The following is a 20,077-nucleotide window of genomic DNA, read 5'->3' as shown; positions in this document are numbered from 1 at the left end:
GCAAAAGTCTTTACAATCCCAAATGATGATGCAGAATTGTTCATTCTTGCAAATGAATTAAGTTCACACATATCGATGCAAGTGAGAAATAAATTATTGCAATTGCGTTAAGTACACAACCCAATAGTCTCAAATTTAAATAGTTTATTTGAGGCGATATATTCACTTAAAAGACATTGTGCTTTATTATGTAAAATTTTAAAATATATTAAATTGTATAGGTTGTCTATATATATATATATAATAATTTTAATGGAAAGATTCATAAAAATATATCACAACTATACAAGTGTTAATAAATGATACTAAAGTGTGGAAAACAAAGTTACTAAAGTGTGCTCATTAGCACATGGAAATCAAAACTATGCACTAATCCAATATAAGTATATATATAACATCTAAAATAAAGACTGATTCAATCAAATCAAGCAACTACATAAACAAAATCCAATCAAAGTTTTCACAAAATAGTGATGATAAGCATACTAAAGTCGAAAACCTTCAGTAGTACTTTTAAACTTCACATTGCCATTAACTACTACTGCATGGACATCCAAGCAACTTAAGAAACTTCAAAACTAGTCTACAGAAGGACGCTGGAAAGCAAAAAAACTAACACAAGGATTCCAAATAGCAGGTAGCAGCCGACTGGGGCAGAAAGCAAAAAAACTAACATAAGGATTCCAAATAGCAGGTAGCTGCCGACTGTGGCAGTTTCTCCAGCTTCAATCTTTCCCGCATTCTGCAGTAAGTAAGAGGAAGTATATTAAAAATGAGTATATAAGAGAGTTTGAAACTCATTAGAAGACTTTACTAGCTCAAAACAGGAATGTATTAGTAGATAGTAACTTGAACCTTTGTAGACAAAATAGATGATAGAAACTCTTTGTCTTCAGGAAACAACTCGAGATTTTTAGTCTTCAACAAGTAGTCCACTGCATCTTCCTCAAAGTCCAACAAGCAACCAAGCCTAATGAGCTCAGCAAGTGAAGCAATCTGGTCAGGCATTTCAGACAATAAGCCCTTTGCTATCACATCAGCAAAATTTGTTGCATATTCAATGTTGTGTCTTTTTCGTTTCGTTCCACCTTCATCTCTTTGTAAGAATAACTTCGCCTTATCTTTTTCCCAACGGAACATTCTAATAGCTTTTGAATCTAAAATAGTTCGAGAGGATAGTGTCAGCTTATAGCTAACTGTAACAGGCTCATCAATTTCGAAGACTTCTAAATCAAGCAAATATTTGACAAGACGATGCCTTTCAGTAGCAATTATATCAAGAGAAGTATCGGAAAGAAAAGCAAGTACAATCCTCAGCAATCCATTGCTCAATATCAGAGATTTCTGATCGACTTCCCTAACATTAGCACCAGTGGCTGTGAAAGACTCATCCTTTTCTACAGACTCGGAAATTGATTGGACGCCAATGCTGCTATAGATCTTGTTCATATTTGCTCTAGAAAGTGCAGGAGTGGTTACTTGAGGATACCATACAAAGATTGTTCCAGAAACCTTGTCAAACATTTCCTTCAGAAAGAAATCATCAGGAATGAATACGTTTTGTTTTCTGGAAAGAATGACTTCATCATTACTTTGCACTGGTAATTTTGATATGCTTCCGAGCAGAAGTTTCTCTGTGTTTCTATTCCAATGCTTCGCAATGAAGACCCAGAAAGCAGAGCATTGCTGAACAGTATGGTGGTGAGCTGAAACTTCCCACGCCGACCAGAGCTTGCAGTAGTCATCGACGCATGGACCAAGATGAACCCCAAAGACCCTTGAAAAGAATTCAAGAAGCTCTGTGTCATAGTATTTATCCAAAATGAAGAGTTGGGAACCAAAACAGGTCATGTTTATCATGTAGTATGCAACTGATGGAGCTCACCCATTCTCTACCACCCCGTGGGATCCAAATCCACTCTGCAGCTTCATCATCAGGCTCCCATTTATGTTCATTCAGGAACAGGTAAACTCTCGAGATTGTAGTAATATCAGAGTGACACTTAATATGATGTGCCAGTAACAGGCATGCTTGAGTGGCATCCACAGATACACCAATTTCTTTTAGCTCCCATTTATAAGATGCAAGCTCAGATCCATAGAAGATGTCATCAATAAAGGGACCGTCTTTCCTTTGCAAACTCCACTTGGGATCAAAGAGAATGCTCTCTTCTGGAGATTTGTATCCAAGAACTGTTTTTATCCATCTACTTTTCATCTTTTGCTTGAACTCCATAGGAAGAGATTTTGCATTTTCCTTCAGATTGTGAATGCACCGTAGCAAGGATATAATGCTAACTGGATTAATGATAGAAGGATCTCTGGGAAGGTTGATACTATCTACGACAAATTTAGCTCCCTCTTTGAAGTCAACTACAACACCAAAGACCTTGAGCTCATTTTTGAAATCATTGATCTGGTTGGAGTAACCATAGAATGCAGAATTACCATCGATAAATGGAAGATTTGTTATAGTTGAGATAGGCTCCCACTCTGGACCAAATAGGATTGAAGCTTTTGGAGATCTGAATCCATGATTAGTATACAACCATTCCTTCGTAAGGGAGAAAAGGGAAAGATCATGTGTGAATGTAATTTGCTTTTTAACAAACTGCCTATAACATGTTAACAATGCGAGAACATTTTGGTTTGTGATCAATGATATCTTTAGAAGGAGATTCAATCGAGAAGCAATAGCTTCTGAGAAGTCATCTATGGTTACTGCTACTCCAACTTTCCTTAGCTCTGCCTGATATGACCATAATCTACTGCCATACATTGCCTCATCTATTACCGGAATGCCGCTGACAACCTGAAGAAGGCATTCCCATCCTAAGACAGCCAGGAAAGATTCACCTGGATTTTGATAGCCAAGCTGGGTCTTCAACCATTTAGTCTGTGATAGATTTCTGAGGAGATCAACAGGAATGTTAGCATTTCGTATACATTCAAGTATGAAAATGGCAGCATCAGCAGAAACAGAGCTTGAAGGCATTTTAAAGTTATCAACCACAATCTGATAATTTTTGTTGAATCCAACTAAAATCCCAAATAACTGCAACTCAGTCTTGTAATCAGCAATCTGCTCACCATAGAAAGAAGTGTCTATGAAGGGAAGATTACTGACATGTGATGCAAGTGTCCATTCTGAATCAAGCAATATGGACTCTGATGGGAATCTGAAGCCAACTGATGTTTTTAGCCATCTTGCAGTTTTGGTGCTCTGTATTAGATACTGAGGGGACAAATTTACCTCTCCCAAATATCTGACCAACTTGAGCAACGAATAGAAATTTGCACTGTTTAAGGTGGAGTCAGCTGTTGCAGTGATGAGATGGCTACCAATATATTCTGATGCATCCATAAAATAAAATCTGACGCCAATTTCTTTAAGTTCTTCTGTGTACTCCGTTATCTTTTCACCATAAAACTCTTTCTGGATTAATGGTATGTCGACAAGTGTTGATGCTACCTGAAGTAGTCTTCCCCAATCAGAGCTCAGCAAGAATGACTCAGAAGGTGGCTTGTAACCAATTGATGTCTTCAACCAGCTTCCAGTTTTTATGCTGCTAAAAAATTTCTGCAGCTTATGATCAGTCCCACGAGATCTTATATTTCTAATCCATTCAAGTAACAAGAATGCATTTTCTTTTGTCAAAGGAGAGTAAACAGTAATGAAAGCTGCATTTGGAGGATAAACTTTTGGAACATCAGAGGCCTTTCCATGTTCTTGCAGGAACTGAAGAATCTGTCCTTCACGTGTAACATTTCCTGCAAAATTGGCAGCGGCCAAATACTCCCTGCTCAGTACAACATAGTTGTGAGCCCTCCAAGGATTTGAACCAATTAATGTTACCCATTTGCCCATGCAGTCCGGCACGAGAACTTCTGTCTTTTGAACAATCAGTTTTTCGTACTCATCTACTATTGGCAATTGAGAGAGCAATGTGTTTATGCACCATTCACTAGCATAATTATACTTACGAGAATGATATAGAAAATGAGTGAAGGTTATGGCAAGCTTGCTACTAGTTAGTGACTTGATAACAATTGACCCATAGTCATAAAGAGTTAAACTCTGCAGTTTCACAGAATTCTTGAGCCAATCCATTACTCCTGATTTTGCCATTAAAGACAGTTGAGTGGTTTGCGGCATAAAATATAGTTTCGAGACAGATATGAACTCCCGATTCCAATTGATAAGCCATGTGATGATATCATCACCGTTGGCAATACATAGCTTCTGATGACCATTTGTTGCTTGTGATACACTTAACAAAGATATGCTGCCAGTGGCATCCATAAACCTTAACAGAGGTAAGTCCATAAAAAAAGAGTTCCAATTCTGAGCAATGTAGTGTAGAAGCTCTACGTAAATATCATCAGGCATTACTTTTGGAAAATTTGAACCCCGTATGAATGATGCATACCATGCTAGATCAACATAGCCCACTCCCAGATATCGTAGTACATTATTATAGTCATTGTTATTCAAGTAGGCATTGACAATATGACTTCCATGTGAATGCAGGTTAAGTATATCAACCCCAGACTTCTGTGCTTTAATCAGAACACGCCAAAATGCAGGATCAAGCCACTTGATTTCACTGGGCTTACAAAACATCTTTTGGGAATTGTTTAATTCACAAGGTATTATATGCTCACCAATGATTTTTTCCTTAATGGATTGTCGCACAGGGTCAAGCAACTTGATATGAGATTTCTCTACTGGTATGAAATAGAACAAGAATGGAATGGAAAATGAGGATGCCTCATTTGCTCCTTTAATTAGTGTAGTGAAAGCATTCGTAAATGCAGAAGGTACACAGCTAAGAATTCCTTCATTCCATGGGTTATTTAGCTGTATCGACTCCCTTGAAGAAACTAGAAGGAAATCTGCCTGGATTAAAAATGGGAACCCAGTCTCCATGTCAGTAGGAAGAAAGGAATACAAACCAGACTTTTGCATCCCGCAATTCAACCGCCTTCCAAAGGGAAAAGCTAGAGTAATAACCCATTCATCAACTTCAGCCCTCTTCTTTGAAATGCATTCCCGTTTTACAGGGAACCTTTGCTTCCACATGTAGTAACAGCATTGCTCTTCATCTCCCTTGTCACCCATTTGAGCAGTAAGACGGAGAGTGTATGATTCTGCATTCATGTTTGTTCTCTTTTGGCAAGTGTCTTCACTAGAAATAGAGATCTTGCAGCCAGTAGTACACATTGAATCATCGTTATCTCTTCTCACAGATACTTGCCTAATTTTTGAAAGAAAAAGTAGGACCTCCGGATGTAAATTTGATAATTGTTGCTTCACGGCTGACTCTTTTTCAATCTTCAAAGGCAAGATTATAATAGTTATAGGAAGCCTTTCCGAAGGACCATATAAATTTTGCAAGGCAGAAAGGCTCGGATTCTCGTCAACCCACTCAGGCACAATGTAACCTAGGTTGCAATCAGCTGATGGTTCCTCATTAAAGCATATTTGATACCCATTGCTGAAGATATAGGGCTTACTAGATATCAGAAAGACACTTTTAAATCCTATGCCTGCAAATTCATAAATAATTATTGTTATGGTCAAACTCTAACACTAATCATTTAACAAACTATGGCATAAAATGAAATAAATTAAATATGCTTATAATTTTACCATGAAGCAAGAAGATACGATCTAACTTCACTGATTAGGACAAAGGTAATAATGATAAGCTCCCGAAAAATTTTCTAGTATTGAAGGATTTATGTTATTTTCCCTCAAATTTTAGATTCACTCAAGATTACTAATTTAATGGAATAATATGACTGATGTGGAACGGATATTGAGTAATTGAAGAATGAAACAAATTAGATAATTTGGAGAACGACTATATTGCAAAATCTGTATATGTTTTTTATAACTAAACAAGATAAACTACATAAAAATATTTGTTGTTCAGTGAAAAAAATCATTTAAGACAATTGTTTAAAATATTAATAATGCCATAACATTTAAGATCAAACTTGAGCTCGAACTAGTGACATAGCAAGGTCGATATAAAGTGTCACACAGAAATAAATGTTTACACAAAAGTGCAAACCTTTCTCCCCTATGTAGCCAAGTTGCCGTTTCCCTTTCTTTGTTGATTTACCAATCCTACAAATGGAATCAATGTTCGATGGAGAGAAACCTATCTCGTTGTTGAATAGGAGCAGTGTTGTTTTGGCTCCGGTCATCGTGATATCCTTTGAAGTAATCAGAAACTCAAGGGATGGAGTGACGCCCTCTGCATACTTGTTGTCCTCTGCATTCTGTCGAATGTAAATTGATAAATTAAATACGATTGAAAATGGTTAATGGAGATGGCAACCCATAGCACAAACTAAGACCTAGAATCCGGAAAGAGTTAGTAGAAACTGCACTGACCTGAACAATTGCAGCAAAAAGGCGAAGCCCTCGCCCCCAGGGCCTCCACCGACCGGACCCACGGCCATCGTGAGGGAGGTAAATCGTAGCACCCGAGCTAGTATGGGACGGACCGGGTGGGATACAGGGATAGGAGATTTATTCCCCCGCTGCCACTGAGTTTCGATCCGGCGGCCTCATTGCAGCAACTCCCGTCCCATACCGTCTCGGATGACCCACGGGGTCTGCACTGACCTGAACAAGCTCCATGAGGAAGTGGACGTCCTTGGAATAAAGTGTTGAAAATTAAACTTGTTTTTGTTGATAAAATTTTATGGAATAAAATGGTGATGTGGCATGTCTTGACTAAAGATAGGATAGAGATAGAACTTGATGAATTGATAAGAGTTCGTAGAGATAGAATTTATTTATTTATTTATTTTTTAAATATCATGATTATCTCATATTAGTGCTTATCCAATAAGCCTATAAATATGTACTTCTTTTTCATGAATGAACAAGTTGAGTTTTCTATTTTCTTCTACTCCTCTTCCACATAGAGTTATTTCTCCTCTTCCACATTTTTCTTCTATAATTCTTTTTCTTCTCCCATAATTTCTATTTCCAACAAAGTGGTATCAGAGCTATGGCTAATGGAGGTATGGTTCCCTTCCAAGTTCCAGTACTCAAAGCGAGTAATTATGATAATTGGAGTATCAAGATGAAGGCACTTCTTGGAGCTCATGATGTTTGGGAAGTTATAGAAAAAGGCTACGTTGAGCCTCGTGACGACTCGACGTTATCTTCAACTGAAAAAGACAGTCTGAGAGATTTAAGAAAGAGAGACAAGAAGGCTCTCTTCCTCATTTATCAAGCTTTAGATGAGGATGGTTTTGAGAAGATTTCAAGTGCTACTTCAGCCAAGCAAGCATGGGAAAAGCTCCAAGTCTCATATCAAGGAGAAGAAAAAGTAAAAAAGGTACGACTTCAGACATTAAGAAGTCAATTTGATGCTCTTCGTATGAAAGAAGGTGAGTTAGTATCAGATTATTTTTCTAGAGTCTCTACCATTTCCAATCAACTAAAAAGAAATGGTGAGAAACTAGAAGAAGTAACTATCATTGAGAAAATTCTTCGATCATTGGATTCAAAATTTGATAGCATTACAACCATCATCGAAGAGACCAAGGATCTACAAGTCATGACGATTGAGCAACTGCTGGGCTCATTACAAGCCCATGAAGAAAAGAAGAAGATAAATGAAGAAATTACTCAACAACTCCTAAAGACGACTCTTCAACCGACAAAGAAAGATGAAAGCTCCAGTAATAATAGAAGTCAACGGGGAAGAGGTCGTGGATATGGACGAGGCCGTTCTAATGAGCAAGGATGGGTCTCCAACAACAACAATGAAAGAGGAGAACATTCAACAAGAGGACGTGGAAGAGGGTATGCAAACTCAAGGTACAATAAATCTCAAGTTAAGTGCTACAATTGTGACAAATTTGGACATTATGCAAAAGAATGTAGATCGCCCAAGAATAAAGTATATGAAAGAGTAAATTATATGGAAGAAAAGAAAGAAGAAGATGACACCCTACTGCTAGTGTATAAAGATAATGAAAGAGAAGAAGATACAATTTGGTATCTCGACACTGGTGCAAGCAATCATATGTGTGGGAAAAGAAACATGTTCGTAGAGCTTGATGAATCAGTTGGTGGTAATGTATCCTTCGGAGATGAATCAAAGATTGAGGTAAAAGGCAAAGGTAAGATTCTCATCCGTTTGAAGAATGGAAAACATGAATTTATCTCAAATGTTTTCTTTGTGCCAAATATGAAGAGCAACATCCTAAGCTTAGGACAACTTTTGGCAAAAGGGTATGATATTCATCTAAAAGATGGTATGCTCATCTTGAAAGATCATATTGGTTGCTTAATTGCTAAGGTGCCTATGTCAAAAAATAGAATGTTCTTACTTAATATTCAAAATGATGTCGTCAACTGTCTCAAAGCTTGTTACAAAGACATCACTTGAGTATGGCATCTTCGATTTGGACATCTGAATTTCGGAGGACTAGAACTGCTTTCAAAGAAGGAGATGGTGAGAGGACTACCTTACATCAAATATCCTGATCAAGTATGTGAAGCATGTCTACGTGGGAAGCAATTTAGAAGAAGTTTTCCAAAGGAGTCAAGTTCAAGAGCTCAAAAGCCTCTTGAACTTATACATACAGATGTTTGCGGGCCGATAAAGCCAAGTTCACTTGGTAAGAGTAATTATTTCATTCTTTTCATAGATGATTTTTCTCGGAAAACTTGGGTATACTTCTTGAAGCAAAAATCAGAGGTCTTCGGCATATTCAAGAAATTTAAAGCTACCATAGAAAAGGAGAGCGGTCTCGAGGTCAAAGTTATGCGTTCTGATCGAGGAGGAGAATTTACCTCAAAGGAGTTTCAAGAATTTTGTGAAACCAACGGAATACGACGACCCTTGACAGTTCCAAGATCCCCTCAACAAAATGGAGTGGCGGAAAAAAAGAATCGAACCATCCTTGACATGGCAAGGAGCATTCTCAAAAACAAGCGGCTACCAAAGGAACTTTGGGCAGAAACGGTTGCATGTGCAGTATACTTATCCAACCGATCACCAACAAGGAGTGTGTGGGGCAAGACACCACAAGAAGCATGGAGCGGAAGGAAGCCTGGGATTTCTCATCTAAAAGTTTTTGGAAGTATAGCTCACGTTCATGTGCCTGATCAATCAAGAAGCAAATTGGATGATAAAAGTAAGAAGTTTATTTTTATTGGTTATGATACTAACTCAAAAGGGTATAAGCTATACAATCCAGATACTAGGAAGACAATCATCAGCCGAGATGTCATATTTAATGAAAAAGAAGAATGGAATTGGGAATCTCGAAATGAAGATTACAACTTTTTCCCGTGCTTTGAAGAAGAAGATGTGGAGCAACTAAGGGTGGAGCAACCAAGGGTAGAGCAAACAAGAGAGGAGCCTACTACTCCACTAGTAACACCAACATCAAGTACTCAAGAGAATTTATCTGCATCAACTTCAAGTGAAAGAGTACCACGCTTTAGAAGCTTACGGGAAATTTATGAGGTAACTGAAAATCAAGATAATCTTACTCTATTTTGTCTCTTTGCGGATTGCGAGCCTATAGATTTCCAAGAAGCTATAAAAAGCAAAAGGTGGAAAGATGCAATGGATAAAGAAATCAAGGCGATAGAGAAGAATGACACATGGGAGTTAACGACACTTCCTAAAGGACATAAGGCGATTGGTGTGAAATGGGTGTACAAAATAAAAAAGAATGTCAAAGGAGAAGTTGAAAGATATAAAGCAAGATTGGTGGCAAAAGGCTACAGTCAAAGATCTGGCATTGATTATGATGAGGTATTCGCTCCCGTTGCTCGATTAGAAACTATCAGACTAATCATTGCTTTAGCAGCTCAAAATAAGTGGAAAATACATCAAATGGATGTAAAATCTGCTTTTTTAAATGGAGTTCTTGAAGAAGAAGTCTATATTCAGCAACCATCAGGTTATGAAGTTAAAGGACAAATAGACAGAGTTCTAAAATTGAAGAAGGCTCTCTACAGGCTAAAGCAAGCACCAAGAGCATGGAATAGCCGAATAGACAAGCACCTGCAAGAGAAAGGCTTCATCAAATGTCCTTATGAACATGCATTATACATTCAGAGTAAGGATAAAGATGTTTTGATTGTATGCCTATATATCGATGACTTGATCTTCACAAGAAGCAATCCAAGTATGTTTGGAGAATTTAAAGAAGTGATGACTAAAGAGTTTGAAATGACTGATATTGGGCTCATGGCATACTATCTGGGCATTGAAGTGAACCAAAGGGAAGATGGAAGCTTCATCTCACAAGCAGGTTATGCAAGAGAGATATTAAAGAAGTTCAGGATGGATAACAGTAAGTCTATAAATACCCCAGTAGAATGTGGAGTCAAGCTATCAAAGCATGATGAAGAAGAAAAAGTTGATCCAACATTTTTTAAAAGTTTGGTTGGAAGTTTACGATACTTGACATGCACAAGACCTGATATTCTTTATGCTGTTGGACTTGTTAGTCGCTACATGGAAGATCCAACTACTACCCACCTTAAGATCGCTAAGAGAATTTTACGCTATATCAAAGGTACGATAGATTTTGGATTACTTTATTCAACATCTAACCACTTCAAACTTGAAGGATATAGTGACAGTGATTGGGGTGGAGATATAGATGATAGAAAGAGCACTACAGGATTTGTGTTCTTTATGGGAGATACAGCTTTTACTTGGATGTCGAAAAAACAACCTATTGTCACACTTTCTACTTGTGAAGCAGAGTATGTGGCTGCGACTTCATGTGTTTGTCATGCTGTTTGGCTCAGAAATTTATTGAATGAGTTAAGTTTACCACAAGAAGAGGCAACCAAGATACGAGTTGATAACAAGTCTACAATAGCACTAGCAAAAAATCCAGTCTTCCATAATAGAAGCAAGCACATCGATACGCGCTTTCACTATATCAGAGAATGTATTACAAGAAAAGAGGTGCAAGTGGAATAAATAAAGTCTCAAGATCAAGTTGCTGATATTTTTACCAAGCCACTCAAATTTGAAGACTTCATCAAAATGCGATATTTGCTTGGAGTCACAAAATCAAGTTTAAGAGGGGGTGTTGAAAATTAAACTTGTTTTTGTTGATAAAATTTTATGGAATAAAATGGTGATGTGGCATGTCTTGACTAAAGATAGGATAGAGATAGAACTTGATGAATTGATAAGAGTTCGTGGAAATAGAATTTATTTATTTATTTATTTTTTTAAATATCATGATTATCTCATATTAGTGCTTATCCAATAAGCCTATAAATATGTACTTCTTTTTCATGAATGAACAAGTTGAGTTTTCTATTTTCTTCTACTCCTCTTCCACATAGAGTTATTTCTCCTCTTCCACATTTTTCTTCTATAATTCTTTTTCTTCTTCCATAATTCCTATTTCCAACATAAAGCTCTTCAGAGAGGTAGAGGACGGCCTGATGGATGTCCTCGGCCAGGGGATTCTTGTCATCTCGCCCAATGTAGTACCTCTCTCTCCGTATCCACTCGACGTGCTCGCGAGGGGTAGAGCAGCCCCCACGGGCGGGATCAACTGGTTATGACATGGATTCTTGCAGAATGAGTCAAGAGGTCGAGGGTCTGCGGCAGCAAATGCGATAACATCAATATCTGTCCGTGCTAAACACCTGAGACCGCCATGTCATAGCTGGGCCCGTATTCACCATGACTTACTCCCTCTCATACTTATGGGGCCGGGTTGAGGGGGCCGCTAGGTTGACGGTTCCAACCTTTTGCAGAATGAGGGGTAGAGTAAAAAGCAACAGCAGCAGCCGCCATTAGAGCAAGAGCAGGAGTAAGAGTGAGTGCAACTGCAGCAGCAGCACAACCACAGGAAGACGAAGAAGAAGAAAAGGGGAGGTAGTACGGAGCGTCGGTTAACGTGGAAGAGGTGAGAGACAATAAAGAATCGCTTGTTTTCGATGCATGCAGGAGGATACGAAGCGTCGATATTGTTGATTAGGATGGAGATGATGCGTGGAAGAACGAACAGTTTGACTTTTCTCGTGAACTCTTTGGCTTTCGCTGAAGTTGATGCTGTGCATGCGCTGTCTGTATTCCTTTCTTTCGATTAATTTGCATGCAGTGGACGATCCAGGGTTAATTCGATCCTACCTGTACAGGCATTGCCCCAACCTCTCACAATGAGATGGTGGGGCCCACACTTAAGTAGTGGGTCCCACCACCTCATTGTGAGTGGTTGGGACAGTGCCTGTACAGGTAGGGTGAAATTTACCGACGATCCAGGGCTTCACCAATTTCATACTGGAGTTTTATTATATGAGTGTTACTGTTTTTCATTAATTTACTTAAAGCTATATTAATAGTCTTGAGTATGTTGTTTATCCTTAGGCAAACTACAATTATAATTAGAATATTTACATCAATTATTCTATCCAAAAAGATTTTATTTTAAATTTTAAATAAGATAAGTAAAAATTTTCTGTTTTAGTTATCCTATTCATTTCCTAAATTTAGATTTGATAAATAGTAATTCTCTAAATTTAAGGAATAAAATCTACATTAAAAATAAAAATAATTATCTAAATTTAATAAAGTAAATTATTTATCTTAAATTTTAAATATAGTAATAAAGAAACTTATATGGATGCTCTTAATAATCACAACATAAAATGAAACTAACTATGATTAGAATGGAACTCATTAATTTGACCTGGCCAATATATATTGGAATAATGAAAAAATATCTTATGAGCTAATTGATCAAGGAGGATAATTACGAAGATGACAATGTAGTTGAGAAATTTTATACCTATTTAAAATTTCATATTATATAATATATTTTTTTAAAAAAATAAATGGCGAATTAAGTTAAAGTTAACCCAAAAAAATGGATTTTGGAAAATGTGTTTTGAATTATTGTAGGTATATGTATTTAACTTTATCGCGAGATTGCACAAATATTCTCAACAAACTTGTCCTACGTCAACTCAATGATATTCAGAATAAACTTGAAAATAAATTTATTATTGACTCAGAATATCCCCAATATAAATTTTATGAGAGATTTATAAAATCAAAAACTCTTAATAAAAATATTTGAATCATTATGGACCAGAGGTTTATAGTCAAAGAACAATATTAAAACTCCAAAAAAAAAAAAAAAAAAACTTTTGAAGATAGAGCACATAATTAATGATAAAATAGTATTGCATTAAAATTTATGATTTGTAATATAGAGAGTCATTTGTAATGTATAATTGATAAAAAAATTATAGAGAAGTTTTTTCTTTGTAGAGAGAATAGTAGATTTTTATTTTTGATATGATATTGATATGTCATATTAGGGGCTACAAAAAATCTCATTTAGAATTGTAGAACTTTATTCTAAATTTGATGAGTGTCATGATCTTTATGTAAATTAAGAGGTCAGATACTCTGGTCCGTAAAAAAGTGAACCAGGGGATGAACCACTTATAATTATGGTTGAATTGTGACCACGATCTGATCGTAATTGATTGTGATCCCTCCTTAAATTCACCCCCCCCCCCCTCCCCCGAAGTTATAGTTTAGATAGGGATGGGTGGTCGGAGTTCGCCCCCGCTCAACGCCCGCTAGCTTAGGCACTTGCCTACCTTCAACAGCCTCCGAGCGGCCTTCAACCATCCGTCCTAACCTAAATTATAATCTGGGGAGACGATAACCTAGAGAAAGATCGGAACCAATTATGATCGGATCATAGTCACAATCCAACCACAAATTGCAAATGGTTCATCCCTTGATCCACTTTTTTATGGATTAGAAGATCTAGTCTCGTAAATTATGGCATCACCCATGATTAAATATCTCAATAAGTTTTTTTTTCCCAATATGGCATATCAATGTCACATCATAAGTAAATAAAAAATTTGCACAATGAAAAATTTTCATATAACTTTTTTATGGGTTCTACTTTATAAATTGCATATCTTTATTTATTATTTTTCATTTAATATCTCTATACAATTTTTAATTAATATTTTAATTAATTATGATATTTAATTAACATATGATTTTTAATTTAATTAAATTTATAAGTTTTATTTAATATTTAATTAAGTTATAAATTTAAATTTAATTATAGTCAATTTGTATAATTTTTAACTTATCAAATATATTTATTTAAAAAAAATACGTATAACTTTAATTATTACTCACCATTTATGAAATAAAATATTATAATTAAATGTTTGATTATTTTTTAATTATTTTAAATGGGTGGTTTATGTAATATGTCTTATCATTATTTATAGACTCCACTTTTAATAAAAAAAAATAGATTTGATTTTTCAAAGCGATCAACTAAAATCCTCAGATCTCGCCTTCACTATCATTTAAACTTTTTTATTGAGATTTTTTTATTTTACAAACCTTCGACAAACCATGCATTAAATATGCTCTAACACTAAAGACCCTTCCAATGCTTTCTACAATCATAAAAGCAAATCATAAAAGCATGTCTTTGACCTATAGTGCAATAGAAAGGTACCTCGATAAGATACTTGTTTAAAATGTCAAAGTATAAATTTTCATGACTAAAATGACTTATATGTAGGATCGAAAAGAATTTAGATATCTCTACAATGATATGATATTGTCCACTTTGGGCCTAAGCCTTCATGGTTTTACTCTTGGGCTCTACCCAAAAGACCTCATGCCAATGGAGATATCTTTCTCTTATAAACCCATGATCTTTTCCATGTGTTTTCAATATGGGACTATGTTTGCAACCTTGCAACCCCAACAATCCCCCCTCAAACAAAGGACCATCGGCTTCCCACGTCCGATCCTTGACCCACCAGGTCTTCCTGCCCCTCGGTCTACCCGACCTACTAGGACTTCCTGCCCCTCGGTCTACCCGACCTACTAGGACTTCCTTGCCTAGCCGCAACTAGGACTTCCTGCCCCTCGGTCCACCCGACCTACTAGGACTTCCTGCCTGGTGTCTGGTCCTTTTGATCCAAACATAGGAGCCCCCACTTTCTTTGTTCGAGGTCAATATTGTACTCACATGGTTCAATCATATCATAGCTCTTGTGCACAGTCGGCGGTTAAACCTTCTGGCAGTCCGGGCTCTGATACCAATTGTAGGATCGAAAAGAATTTAGATATCTTCACAATGACATGATATTGTCCACTTTGGGCCTAAGCCCTCATGGTTTTGCTCTTGGGCTCTACCCAAAAGGCCTCATGCCAATGGAGATATCTTTCTCTTATAAACCCATGATCTTTTCCATGTGTTTTCAATATGGGACTATATTTACAACCTTGCAACCCCAACATTATATACCTCAAGTCAAAGGAAACTCACATTCATGCTGCAATATGAACTTTACAGACATATCTATAAATATGTAGAGAATTATATGAAGTCTTACAGCGAGTCACTCAAATGAACTAGTTATTATAACTAGCATCCATGTTTAACTCTCGACATCCCAATGTCTCCAGCCTGTGAGAAAACAGCTACTTGGCGAACCAAGGAGTATAACTCATACTAATCTTACACTCAAATCTAAATGTATTAATTCGACGACTAGGGAAATTCTAATACCTTCATAATTGCACATGTAAAGATAATTATAAATTGTGATCCAATCCCAAATTCTTTCATGCTATGAATTGTATTGCGGACATTCAGTAAATGAGTTTAAGACAATCAAACATATAAGATGCACTCAAATAATGAATCTATATTTATCAATTAAATAGTAAAAATCATAAGATGATTGACTTAGGACATCCCTCAAATTCTAACACTCCTACTTGGCCTAAAGTGAATCGTCACGGTGTCCTAAACTGTAAGCACAGACATGACTCTTAAACTTGCTTTATGGTAGAGCCTTTGTCAAATGATCTTCCAGGTACCTTTCAGTGAGAATTTTCTTGAGTTGTATTTATTTCCTACTAATGATCTCCCTGATCAGATGATAGCTGCGAAACACGTGTTTTGATCGCTGATGAGGTCTCGGTTCCTTTGCTTGCGCAATGGCTCCAGTGTTGTCGCAATAAACAGGTAATGCTTCAATAATGGATGGAACCACACCATGTTCGGTAACAAACTTCTTGATCCAAACTGCTTCCTTTGTTGCTTTCGAAGTTGCAATGTATTTCGCGTCACAGGTAGAATCTACAATAGTGTCTTGCTTGGAACTTTTCCAACTAACTGCGCCTCCATTTAATATGAATATGAATCCAGACCGGGACTTGGAATCATCCTTTTCGGTCTGGAAATTTGCATCTGTATACCCACGTATGATCATATCATCATCTCCATATACCAAGAACATCTCCTTAGTTCTTCTTAAGTACTTAAGGATCATCTTGACAGCCACCCAACAATCCATTCCTAGATTAGACTGATATCTACTCATAACACTTATAGCATATGATACATCAGGTCTAGTACATAACATATCATACAAGATAGATCCTATTGTGGATGCATAAGGTATCTTATCCATACAAATCTTCTCGTCTTTTGTACTTGGGTACATAGATTTTGAAAGGTGAATTCTGTGTCTTATAGGTATGAAACCTTTCTTAGATTTAGACATGCTAAACCGTTTTAGTACTCTGATTATATATGTCATCTATGAAAGACCAAGCAACCTTCTGGATCTATCTCTATAGATCTTCATCTCGATGATGTAAATTGCTTCTCCCATATCTTTCATGGAAAACATTGTGGACAATCAAACTTTAACTGATTGTAGAATTGACACATCTTTTCCTATAAGCAATATGTCATCAACATATAATACTAGGAACACGATCGCACACCCACTAACCTTTTGATACACACAAGATTCGTCAGGATAATGTGAGAAATCAAACTGATTGATTGCTTCATCAAAACGGATATTCTAACTCCTGGATATTCGCTTTAGTCTATATATAGATCATTGAAATTTGCATACTTGATTTTTGTTAACAGATGTAAAACCTTCATGTTGTGTCATGTACACATCCTCAAACAAATTTCCATTAAGTAAAGTTGTTTTCACATTCATTTGTCATATCTCATAATCATGATGAGCTAATATGGTCAGGAGTATCCGAATGAATTTAATCATAGCTATAGGTGAGAAAATTTCGTCATAGTCAATATCTTGCCTTTGACGATAACCTTTCACTACCAACCTTGGCTTGTAGGTAATTACATTGTCATCCATGTCGGTTTTCTTTTTGAAAATCCACTTGCACCCTACAGGCGTAATGCCTTCAGATGGATCTACTAAATTCCAAACTTGATTTTCGTACATGGAATCCATTTTCGACTTCATGGCTATAAGTCACTTGTCCTTCTCTGAACTATTTAAAGTCTCTTCGTAATCAGTAGGTTTCTCATCCTCAATGAGTAATACGTCATTCAATTCTTTTACAAGAGAACCATATCTCTCAGAAACATTACGTGTCCTATTTGATCTACGAGGAGGTTGTATCATAATCGGTTGTGATTCTCGACTCGGCATCTCATTAGTGTCTATTGGAGTCTCTTAAACTTCGTCAAGTTCAACTATACTCCCACTTACTTCTTGCAAGAGAATTTTTTTCTCTAGAAAAGTAGCATGTCTTGAAACAAACACTTTTTGTTCTAAGAGGTGATAGAATTGGTAACTCTTAGTTTCTTTAGGATATTCAATAAATAAACACTTATCAGACTTAGCGCCCAACTTGTCTGATACAATCCTCTTCACATAAGAAGGATATCTTCATATCTTCAAATAAGATACGAGGGGTTTCTTACTAATCCATACCTCATATGGAGTAGTTGAAATTACCTTGGTCAAGACTCTATTTAGTAAGTAAACAGTAGTTAAGAGTGCACAACTCCAAAATATTTTGGGAAGATTTACACGATCCATCATTGATCTAACCTTATCTAATAAGGTTCGATTACGCCTTTTCGATACACCATATGTTGTGGCGTATAAAGCGGAGTCTATTGTGATAATATACCATTGTCCCTTAGATAATCTTGAAACTCTTGGCTTAAATACTCACCACCTCGATCGGATCGAAGTATTTTAATATTTTTACCAAGTTGTTTCTCTACATCATTTCTGAATTCTCTAAACTTTTCAAAGCTTCAGATTTATGTTTCATTAGATACACATACCCATAACGAGAGTGATCATTAATGAAACTAATGAAGTAGATATAACCTCCTAGTGCATAAGTTGACATTGGTCCACATATATCAGTATGTATGAGACCAAGTAACTCATTAATTCGTTAACTTTTTCTTGAAAAAGATAATTTTGTCATCTTGTCTTTTAAACATGAATCACATGTATCAAATGTATACAATTCAAATGATTTGAGAACTGTAATCTTTTACAATTTAGACATGCGTTTCTTACTTATATGGCCAAGACGGCAATGCCAAGAGTAAGAAGTTAATTGATTATCTAATTAAGCGCATTTATCACTCATTTTGATATTGACTACATCACTAGATATATCTAACGTGTAGATACCATTGCATAAAGTTCCAGTGCAATAAAGAACATCACTTAAAGTTATATAACAATAATTGTTACTAAAAGTCAAATGAAAACTTTTTCTATTTAAGCAAAACATAGAAACAATGTTCTTTATTAATGCAAAAATAAAATAACAATTATCTAGTTCTACGGTAAGTCCACTATGAAGCTTTAACAAGTATGTTCCAATGGCGACTGCAGCAATCTTTGCTCCATTCCTAACTCGCAGACTTGTTTTTCTCTTGATGAGTCTTCTGCTATTCCTTAGCCCTTGCATGTCATTATATATATGTGAGTCACACTCAGTATCCAATATCCAAGTGTCTGAGGAAATAGCATGACAATCAATAACGAAAATACCTAAAGATGATGGAGCATCGAATGCCTTATTCTTCTTCACGAACTTAAGATAAATCTTGTAGTTTTTTCGCCACTGTCTCATCTTGCAACAATGATGACATGAACCCTTTTGTGTCGGTTCTACTGTCTTGGCATTTTTGCTCTTCCCTTTAGCCTGATATTTTGGCTTCCTCTTAGAACCTTTCTTGAAGGAGTCTACTAATATCATAGTTTTCTATTCACCTTTAGCAGAATGCTCCACAGTCTTGAGCATGTTTATCATCTCGGAGATGGTCGATTCCAAATTGTTCATCCAATAGTTCATCACAAATTGTGAATGACTTTTCGGCAAACTACTATGTAGAATTAAGTCAATACTTAACTCATCATTCATCGTAAAATCAAGTGATGCTAAACGTTCTATGTAGCCATTCATCTTTAGTACATATTGTACTGCAGATGAACCCTCCTGCATCTTTGAGCAAAAGAGAAGCTTAGAGACCTCGAACCTTTTGAATCAAGCTTACTCATCAAATAGCTCATGAAGATGATAGACAATATCATAAGCATCCAAATGCCCATGTTGTTTCTATAATTTAGGAGTTATAGCGGCTAACATGATGCAACTAGCAAGTACAGAATCATCCTTGTGTTTCTGATGAACCAATAATTGGTCTATTGTTGCATTGGCATCAAGACTCGTGGGAAGAGGTTATTCAAGGACATAAGCTAGCTTCTCAGTTTTGAGAACAATTTTCAAACTTCGAAACCAGTCCAAAAAGTTTAGCCCAGTCAGTTTGTTAGAGTCTAAAATCAAACATAGATTAACAGAAGTTATAGTCAAATGATAAACCTAGAAATACAAACACGAGAATGTATAAAAGACATAATTTTATTTATGTAAACAATTTACATGTAATAAAGCTTGCCTATTTATCAAATTCAAACACTTTATTTTGAATTAAGGAGATGGTAGGTTTTCTCCAAGTAGGTTGATATCCACCATAGATAAGAATAACCTTGACTTTGACCAATAAATCATTCTTAGTTATAGCGGTAGATAACATATTTACCGATTGCATATCACTTATATGCAACTATCACATTATGCTAACAACAACCGACCCGTTAATCATAAGATTAGATCACTATGGGTTGAACATATTTAATTTCAAATTGAGCTTGAATTTGACCAACAACTCAAAC

General features: G+C 36.2%; 1 protein-coding gene across 1 annotated transcript; it reads right to left on the bottom strand.

The window, feature by feature from the left end:
- Nucleotides 1–583: 583 nt before the first annotated feature.
- Nucleotides 584–5,224, bottom strand: LOC121980127. Its single transcript, XM_042532091.1, has 4 exons — nt 1,897–5,224; nt 856–1,799; nt 675–742; nt 584–596 (listed from the first exon to the last, which is right to left on the bottom strand). The coding sequence occupies exons 1-4, from the start codon at nt 5,222–5,224 to the stop codon at nt 584–586; spliced, it is 4,353 nt and encodes a 1,450-aa protein (XP_042388025.1).
- Nucleotides 5,225–20,077: the final 14,853 nt, after the last annotated feature.

The sequence above is a fragment of the Zingiber officinale genome, chromosome 5A, assembly GCF_018446385.1.
Source record: "Zingiber officinale cultivar Zhangliang chromosome 5A, Zo_v1.1, whole genome shotgun sequence".
NCBI lineage: Eukaryota > Viridiplantae > Streptophyta > Magnoliopsida > Zingiberales > Zingiberaceae > Zingiber > Zingiber officinale.
This window is presented reverse-complemented; position numbering and strand designations above follow the sequence as displayed.